At 45.0% G+C, this 10,000-nt stretch overlaps 1 protein-coding gene across 1 annotated transcript in view; it reads right to left on the bottom strand.

Annotated features, from left to right (window-relative positions):
- Positions 1-2,973: 2,973 nt before the first annotated feature.
- Positions 2,974-10,000, bottom strand: part of LOC310787902 (carbonic anhydrase-related protein 10-like) — a gene marked incomplete at both ends in the record, with an annotated part of 140,747 nt that continues 133,720 nt past the window's right edge. The window contains 2 exons of the mRNA XM_083649356.1: positions 2,974-2,996; positions 7,847-8,021. Of these exons, the coding sequence (XP_083505482.1) occupies positions 2,974-2,996; positions 7,847-8,021 (198 nt within the window). The remainder of the gene's footprint in view (positions 2,997-7,846; positions 8,022-10,000) is intronic.

Here is a 10,000-nt window from a genome sequence, read left to right as displayed (position 1 = left end):
TGCACGTGCACGCGTGCACACACACACGTGGTGGACACATATTATGCACAAAAACAGGCACGCACGCACACACACACATACACACAAACATGCACACACACACACACACACACACACACTCCTCTTCACTGTTCCAGCTGACTCCAAAATGAGGATAAATATTTGATAAGGGACGCCTCGTGAGTTGAAATTTGCAGACAAATCACGTCCAGCGCCGTGAAAACACCGTGCTGTTTAACAGAGGATCTGGGTCAAATCCAGCGGGGGGTGCTGCTGCGGCCTGCGCTCCTCTCCGCTCAGCTGCCTCTCCAGACCTTCTGCTGCTCTCAGATCTGCTATTCTTCATGAAATTGAGCAGATTGAGCGATAGAGATGCTGAACTAATCATTTCTTCATGCATTCATTTTCCTTATCTGCTTATTCCTTTTCAGAGTCAGCCTGCAGTGGTGCTGAAGACAGAGAAGCACCCTGGACAGGTCGTTCAGGGTGCTTTCTCACTGGGAACGATTGCTTTTGTTCCGTTCCGTTTCCTTTCCGTTCCGTTCCGCACCCGGGAACGATTGCATGAAAATCTGTGGTCGAATAAAATCTGGATAATAGCGCTTCTACTCTAGCAACCCGATTGCTGCTCTGACTGTAAACGGGGAGAAATGTAGTTCTAACTGAGGTTCAACCAGGAAGACGATAATCTGCACTTTACGCTTCCTCAGTTCACTCCAGCCCTTCAAATCCGCTCACACGCTCAAGATAAACCTGTCAACTTCCGGGCTTCATTGAATAATCAGCTGTTTTATCCAATAGCATAGAGTCATGTCACCTGTGCATTGTAAGCCTATCACATTGCTTTTCACTCCCCATTGTAAGCCAATCACATGGCTGTTATCCTCTTTAAATATGCTTTTTTCTAACCCATTTAGCCTCCCAACTTTGCTGCTGACAGTCTCGCACCCTCCACCTCTCCTTCTCCACCCAGTCTTCACAGACCCATCAGATTCTTCAGTCTGAAGAGTCTCATCAGTTTCAGAAGGAGAGGCTTCACCATCACCACCACCGCAGTATCTAGACTCTACAGGGGGATATATCTGACTGCTGCTCATGGCTGCTGCAGCTCTATCTCATTATCTCCCTGTGGTGTCTAAGCACCAAAGACTATTAACAACACCTAATTTTCATCATATTTTCTGTAATGCATCATTCAGCTATTGTAATAAATATTGTGACTCATTCACTGCTCTCTAGTCTCTCCTGACTGAAGCGGATAGCGGCTGGGAGTGAACTCTCACTCAGAGATGAGACAACATGACATCTGATGGACACTCTCATCCAAGCTGCCTCAGAGTGCCATGCCTCAGAGTGCCATGCCTTCAGAGTGCCATGCCTCAGAGTGCCATGCCTCAGAGTGCCATGCCTTCAGAGTGCCATGCCTCAGAGTGCCATGCCTCAGAGTGCCATGCCTTCAGAGTGCCATGCCTCAGAGTGCCATGCCTCAGAGTGCCATGCCTTCAGAGTGCCATGCCTCAGAGTGCCATGCCTGACTGCACTTTGTTCTCAGGCAGCTCCAACACAAATGGAAGCCCTAACTAACCCTTGTAGTGCAGGTGCCTTCCACCTCTGCCACCCACTGAACTACTCCGGATCACAAGAGATTTCGAGAGCATCCCCGTTTCAGTTCCATCGCTTTATTACAGTTATGTTTTGAAAAATAAAAACAATAAACAATAAACCAGCACTGTTCCCCGGAGGTCATGAAAAACAACAAACACAGCAAACCGAGTAAACAATATCAAACAAGCACACGACCGGTGAGTTGATCCATGATGTCCGTTAACGCACAGGTCAGCCATTTTGCCACTTTAGGACTTTCATTCCAGAGGTCCACACGCCCACTTTCAAAAGCTTTTGCTACCTGAGATCCATTCAAACACACAGATTATTCTATCTTGAAATGAGATGACTATTGTGTAACAGATTTATAAGGTGATTTCTCATCTTCTTAACAACAGTAAGAGTAGGTAGACAAAACTTCAACTGGATTCCTCATTTTGGAGCAAAACTCTTTAATTATATTACAATGTCCCCAACCCGTTCAGTTTGTCATGCTTATTTTGGCCTTCAGCACAAACTAGTTTCATTTAACTCTTTCAGTGTATTTAACCCTTTCAGTGTATTTAACCCTTTCAGTGTATCAGGCTTATTGTGATATCAGCTGGCAGGATGTGTTAGCTTATTGCTGAAGGGAAGCCAGACTTTTCTGCAGCAGAGCAAATCATGGTCCTGCTGCAAGGTCCATTCTGTCATTATCATTTAATCAGCGACTTTAAAGATATGAGAACCATTGTGATATAATGCATCTGTTTCAGCTCAGTAAAATGTGAAAACATGAAAGTTACCTTCTTCAAATTTGATCCTGCCACTAATAATATCAGAGTGGACTTTTCCGTGGTCCAGGGCAAGTCATGTAGAACATGTCAAATCATTTTCATAATGGGGGGGTGAGGCTGTATCCACTTTGAATGTGGCCCATGAAGATGACAGCCAGACACCATATGAAGAACGGTCGTCCAAACTCTTAAGTAACGTCCATCCCTCTGCTGAAAGTCAGAACACTGCAGAGTCTTGTTCAGTTCACACACACACCAAATCAAAACAGGTGAGAGTCCTTCAATAGAAACAGCGTAGACATGAGAGTCCTTGTAGTCTTCTTCACATGTTGGAGTCAAAGTGTGAGCCGTGCTGACTCTGCTGGCCCTCGTCAGCTGGGTCCATGAGTCCGAGCTGTGGTGGGAGGCCAGCACAGTAGACTGCTATTGAGTGGAGTCGGTGAAGCTCTCTGTAGAGCGTCTGTAAGCTCAGTTTAGTCCGGCTCGGCTCGGCTCGGCTCAGCTCAGGTCGGCTCGGCTCAGCTTGCTTTGGCAGTGTGAAAAAAGACTGGCTCTCCTCTCTGACACGGCAGATTGACATCTTTTTATATTTCTACTTCAGCAGCCACTGGTTCACTGAGGGGAAGAGGAGAGGAGAGGAGATAGGAGAGAAGAGAGAGGAGAGGAGAGGAGAGAAGAGAGGAGAGGAGAAGAGGAGAGAGAAGAGAGGAGAAGAGGAGAAAAGAGGAGAGGAGAGAAGAAGAGGAGAGAGAAGAGAGGAGAAGAGGAGAGGAGAGGAGAGAGAAGAGAGGAGAAGAGAGAAGAGGAGAAGAGGAGAGGAGAGAGGAGAGAAGAGAGGAGAAGAGGAGAAGAGGAGAGGAGAAGAGGAGAGAGGAGAGGAGAAGAGGAGAGAGAAGAGGAGAAGAGAAGAGGGGAGAGGAGAGAAGAGGAGAAGAGAGAAGAGGAGAGAGAAGAGGAGAAGAGAGGAGAGGAGAGGAGAGGAGAAGAGAGGAGAGGAGAGGAGAAGAGAGGAGAGGAGAGGAGAGGAGAAGAGAGGAGAGGAGAGGAGAAGAGAGGAGAGGAGAGAAGAGGAGAGAGGAGAGGAGAAGAGGAGCGAAGAGAAGAGGAGAGAAGAGGAGAGAGGAGAGGAGGAGAGAAGAGAAGAGGAGAGAAGAGAGGGAAGAGGAGGGAAGAGGAGAGAAATGTCATAATTAGCACAGCAGTTTCAGTAAAATACACCAAAGTTGAGAGTGAGAGATGTGTGAGAGAGAAGAGAAAGAGAGACAAATGGGGAAAGTAACTAAGCAAGACTGTAGTTGGGTTTCCATCCAAATGTATCGCAACTTTTAATCAAATTTTCAGAAAGTCGGCAAAAGAAAATGCAAAATTATGCGCGTTTCCATCCATTACGTCAGGTGTAATATTGGGAGTTGGCGAAGAGGAGGCGCAACCAACTGACGTGATTCAAACATGGCCAGAAGCCAGTCAGCTGTTCTCTGAATCAAGAGGTGAAGAGAAATCATCCAGGAGGAACACATGATGGAAGGCTTGGTGAGTACATTGCTGCCTGCCTCTGCTGATCTGCTGACGTTTCACCAACATCCCATAATATGTGCCATGATAAACATCACATGTTAAAGTTAGCAAAGCTAGTAAAAATAAAACAACAGAAAAAAGCCTCTATACTGCTAACCTGGCATAATCCAAGTCTCCACAAGCCCTGAGATGCCAAGATGACTTGAAAAGACGTCATTTACACCCTATTTTCAGCTGAAATCTTCATAGCCATGGGAAAGTTGGTCGCCATTCACTTCAATAATTCTGCAATGGTGTTTTCGGCATGGGGTGACTGAATGAATTTTCATTTTTGGATGAACTTATCCTTTCAAGACATCAAGACATAGAATAAAACTCTGGACAGTGTATATGTACCTTTAAGCTTCTTGCCACGAATGTTCCAACGGACTGTACTTTTTCTGTCTGTATACATTCTCTCAGACTTCTCGCCTCTGTCTCCTCTCTGTATCTTTTTCTGTCTGTATACATTCTCTCAGACTTCTCGCCTCTGTCTCCTCGCTGTATCTTTTTCTGTCTGTATACATTCTCTCAGAGACTTCTCACCTCTGTCTCCTCTCTGTATCTTTTTCCTTCTGGATACATTCTTTCAGAGACTTCTCACCTCTGTCTCCTCTCTGTATCTTTTTCCTTCTGGATACATTCTCTCAGACTTCTCACCTCTGTCTCCTCTCTGTATCTTTTTCTGTCTGTATACATTCTCTCAGACTTCTCGCCTCTGTCTCCTCTCTGTATCTTTTTCTGTCTGTATACATTCTTTCAGAGACTTCTCACCTCTGTCTCCTCTCTGTATCTGTTTCTGTCTGTATACATTCTCTCAGACTTCTCGCCTCTGTCTCCTCTCTGTATCTTTTTCCTTCTGTATACATTCTCTCAGAGACTTCTCACCTCTGTCTCCTCTCTGTATCTGTTTCTGTCTGTATACATTCTTTCAGAGACTTCTCGCCTCTGTCTCCTCTCTGTATCTTTTTCTGTCTGTATACATTCTCGCAGAGACTTCTCGCCTCTGTCTCCTCTCTGTATCTTTTTCTGTCTGTATACATTCTCTCAGAGACTTCTCGCCTCTGTCTCCTCTCTGTATCTTTTTCTGTCTGTATACATTCTCTCAAAGACTTCTCGCCTCTGTCTCCTCTCTATCTGTTTCTGTCTGTATACATTCCCTCAGCTCCTTCTCGCCTCTGTCTCCTCTCTGTATCTTTTTCTGTCTGTATACATTATCTCAGAGACGTCTCGCCTCTGTTTCCTCTCTGTATCTGTTTCTGTCCGTATACATTATCTCAGAGACGTCTCGCCTCTGTCTCCTCTCTGTATCTGTTTCTGTCTGTATACATTCTCTCAGAGACTTCTCGCCTCTGTCTCCTCTCTGTATCTTTTTCTGTCTGTATACATTCTCTCAAATACTTCTCACCTCTGTCTCCTCTCTGTATCTGTTTCTGTCTGTATACATTCTCTCAGAGACTTCTCGCCTCTGTCTCCTCTCTGTATCTGTTTCTGTCTGTATACATTATCTCAGAGACTTCTCGCCTCTGTCTCCTCTCTGTATCTGTTTCTGTCTGTATACATTCTCTCAGAGACTTCTCACCTCTGTCTCCTCTCTGTATCTTTTTCTGTCTGTATACATTATCTCAGAGACGTCTCGCCTCTGTCTCCTCTCTGTATCTGTTTCTGTCTGTATACATTCTCTCAGAGACTTCTCGCCTCTGTATCTTTTTCTGTCTGTATACATTCTCTCAGATACTTCTCGCCTCTGTCTCCTCTCTGTATCTTTTTCTGTCTGTATACATTCTCTCAGAGACTTCTCGCCTCTGTCTCCTCTCTGTATCTTTTTCTGTCTGTATACATTCTCTCAGAAGCCGCTTTCAGACATGCCTTGGAATTCGGGAGTCATCTAGAGGGCATCCGGATGGTCATGTATGTGCGAACACGTTTTGGTGAGCTATGCGCGCTCCCACGATCCTCCTCCTAAACGCAGGTAAGTGTACCTCGAGCCCTAGTGGCAGGAGCGGATTGTCCCCCCCCCCCCCCCCCCCCCCCCCAGAGCTCCGTGAAGTAGCCAGCTCAGTGACTGCATGAGGACAGAGACAGAAAGCCAGCGTGACAGATTATTATTATTATATAAATAGTCCATGTGAATGAGCAAGCAAAAAAAACATGCTGTTTCAGTTTTTCCAAATGAAGCTCAAACCTTCTCCGTGTGTGTCGGCCAACAGGCTACATGTTGCTGGATTGAAACGCTCATGGCTCTGATCTTATTTCATTTCTGCATCTGATCTTATTTCAGCACACACATTTAATGAGCATTTTTGGACGCGAGGGTCTCCTGCTTCCCAGTATTGGACATCGCTAGGTAGGGTATCTGCCATCTGGATGTGGTTGCGTTCATGCCTTTGATTTAACGTTTTCACAGCGTTTGTGAAGATTCAATTCCAAGAAGCGTCAAGTCAGGCAGTATAAAACAAAAACTTCCCGGTATAACCTTATAATAACCAATAATGGCAATTAAATAAAGTAAATGCATGTGTAATGTTTTTTTGTGTGCTTTTCGAAAGATACAGAACAGAGATAAACTGGAAGAATATCTGCTCCCTTCGAAAAGTCAATTTTAACCCGTAGTGAGTCGACCGTTCTGATTTTTTGTTAGAATCAGAATCAGAATCAGAAAGACTTTAAGTAATACAACATTTATTTTATTTTGAAGGTAAAAACGTCTAGCTTCCTGTATTCTGTATAATTCTAGTAGGTTTGATGCATTTTAGGACTGAACATAGCAAAGACCTGTTTTCTTTGTAGTGCTTGAGACTCGAGGAAATCGATGCATCTGGTCGTGAGTTGTAGGGTTGTTTAATTAATTACTAACGCTATGCGCAAACGATTATATGCCGTGAACGTTAGGCAGTTATCGCCTATTATGTATTTTTAGCAACTTGTTTTCAGACTGCATGTCGTGATAGTTTGTTGAATGTCAATGTGATTCACTTAAGGCTATGCTCAGACAGTGAAGTACAGCTGTGTGGTTGATTTTCACAACTGTGTGGTCATGCCCAAATTCCCCCACCCCCGCCCCCGCCCCCTCTCTACTTTACAAACTCTGCGGAGGTGCTCCACATGTGTGAATGAAACATGCCTCATGTCTGAAAGGGTACACTTCACGTATCATCCGGGGCAGGCTCAGTGGGAAGCAACCCTCACCTGATCCGGAGTTCATGTCTGAAAGTGGCTAGAGACTTCTCGCCTCTGTCTCCTCTCTGTAAAATCCAATAAGTGAGTTGGCTCAAAGTGGTATCACGCAACTCAGGGGCGATGCCAGTGTTGTCTGCGTTCTTTGACCTTGAGCTGTGGAAACTCCTGTAGGGGCTTTGTGCCGTAACGCGCAGCTATCAAAGGGAAAAAGGAGGCAGAGAAATAAATCCATTTGATGTTGTGGAAAGCACACCGGGCCGGGCCAGGCCAGGCCGTGCCGGATCGATAACCAAGATATTCCGAGCGTGTGGAGGAAGACGGCGGGGGAGCATGGTGCTTCCCAGAGGACATGAGGACTCCTACACACTTCGTGTAACACTTGCACATTTGTTGTACCGTGTACGGACACACACACACACACACACACCCACACATCTATGAACACATAAACACACGCATGCACACACACACACACACACACACACACACACACACACAAAAACACAAAAAACACGCACTTGCTGATTTACAATTACTTTCTTTGCCAACCAACTCTAACGCTATTCACCCACCCAGTTTTACATCCACACTGCACACACAATACACTGCACACACACACACACACACACACACACACACACACACACACACACACACACACACACACACACACACACACACACACACACACAGTGTACTGTGGGCGCATGGTTGTTGGGGCAGCATGCTACCTCTGTAATGTGGGCGCATGACGCGGTTGTTGGGGCAGTGGCGGCCCTGCTTGCTGAAGTTGATGTTGGTGCGGATGCAGCGCTGCAGCAGGGCCTGGGTGGGCCGCGTGTTGTCGCTCATGCTCAGGAAGATCTTGTAGGGCTCGTTCTGACTGAGCAGGCGCAGCGAGTGCATCTGTACAGGAAGAGGGATAGAGTCAGAACTCTCACATTCAAGTCAGAATTCTGAGGGGAAAAGTCAGCATACTGTTTGTTACCTGTGACATCATTGATGATGTCACTGATTATATATTACAGATTTGAATGTTTGGGGTCCCTATAGATTTTTGTGACATCAAAGTGGAGTCACAAGCCAAAAAAGTTGGCAATCCCTGAGTTACAGTTTCAATTGGTGGTATTCTGAATAAAGTTACTGTCTTTTAAAATAGAATACTATAAGGCAGAGCTTTTCAAACTAAGCCGCCCCACCTCCCACCACCTGCAGGGGGCACAAGAGAGCTTCAGATCGACATTTTCCTATCGCCACATTGACACTGCTTTTACTTATCCTTTTAGTGACACACACGTCGATGCACGTGGACACATGTGCGCACAAAACACACACACACACACACACACACACACACACACACACACACACACACACACTAGGGCATTCACGACTAGTGAATTTTACTAGTCGACTTTTTTTTAATCTTTAACACATTGACTGCCAGACGTTTTTTTCTTGCTGTAGGTAGCTTCTGCCAAGCCGTTTTTTGAGGATTGTGGCTCATTTTACAAGAGCCGAGGATTATTTTCTGCTTGGAGTTTGTGAACATACAATATCTCAAAAGTACTAATAGAATGTGTACTTTCTCTGTCTAAAAGAGTTAGTTTGTAGAGTTAGTAGTTATGTAAGCATTAGCAGTTGAATACAGCATGGTTTTAGCGTCAGAAAAAATATTCAGAGATAAACGGCTTTTTGTGAAATTCGATAGAACTGTCACTTTAACCATTCATTTTTGGCATCAGTAAGACCTAAACAATAGTTTTGAACAGTAATTTCCTCCATAACAGCAGTAAACTTCCCTCTGCTCAACTCCTCCCTCCTGTGGGCGTTCTTTTTGGCTGCAGCGCCATGTCACAAGCACTTTCCTACCTTTGCAAATGCACTTTCTCATACTCTCGACCTCTCAAATAAATTTCTGAATAGAAATTAAATTACTCTAAATTATAGCGAAAAAGAAACAAAAAAGAATGGGTTGAAAATCCCATTCTAAAAGCCTTTTAGAATGGGATTTGTTTCCAATTTGGTGTCGGACTAGGGGGCAGTCCCCGCTTGTCACCAGTTTGCTTTGCTGCTGCTGTGCGGGTGTGAGCCTGTCTGTGCGGCCGCTCTTTGAGGAAGCCCGGCTGGACTCGCCCGCCTCCCGGAGCCCTGGCCGAGAGCTCCGATGAAGCCCCTGCGACTCTGGTCATATTTACGCTGCGTGCCTCAAAGTGTGCTCCATCCGCAATCCACGATGCAAGTTTGCAATCCCGCACCGCCAGCAATCAACGCGAAAACGAAAGCGCCTCCGCCAATCCATTTTAATGAGAATGGAAATGGATCACACTGCTTTTTGCTTGCCTTCCTACTTCCTTGTCGCCACTTAGTGGGTCGGTGGAATGGGTTGTACACGTTGTACACGTCCAATACTTATATAAGATATGTAAAAGGGTTAGATGCACAAACCCCCGTTAAAAAAAAAAAATCGATGCCAAAAACGTGTTTACACGTTGTTGGCAGTCAACAGCTGGATTCTGAAAACGTGTTTACACGTTGTTGGCAGTGAATGTGTTAAGAAAGAACATGAGGTATTTACACGACATACATGGACTATCATATCCCATATCCCCCACAAAGAACATCAAAACACAACAAAACAAAACAAGAAAACTGCATAAGATGCACAATAATCCAAGAACAAACAAGACTATTGGACAAACAACCAAACAAAAACAATGCATTCAGCTCCTATCCTGATAAGCCTAATGACACTGGGGTAAAAAGTTAAAGTCAAACTCTGTATGTGGTTGCCAAATTTTAGGGATGTCTAAGAATCTGCCTTTGCTCTTGTAGTAAATGTTATCCAATGTATGGTAGCTTGAGAGTTCATTCCACCAGTGAAC

The sequence above is a fragment of the Poromitra crassiceps genome (assembly GCF_964638095.1).
Source record: "Poromitra crassiceps genome assembly, chromosome: 13".
Taxonomy (NCBI): Eukaryota; Metazoa; Chordata; class Actinopteri; order Beryciformes; family Melamphaidae; genus Poromitra; species Poromitra crassiceps.
The sequence above is the reverse complement of the archived record's forward strand: the minus strand, read 5'-3'. Positions and strand labels throughout refer to the sequence as shown.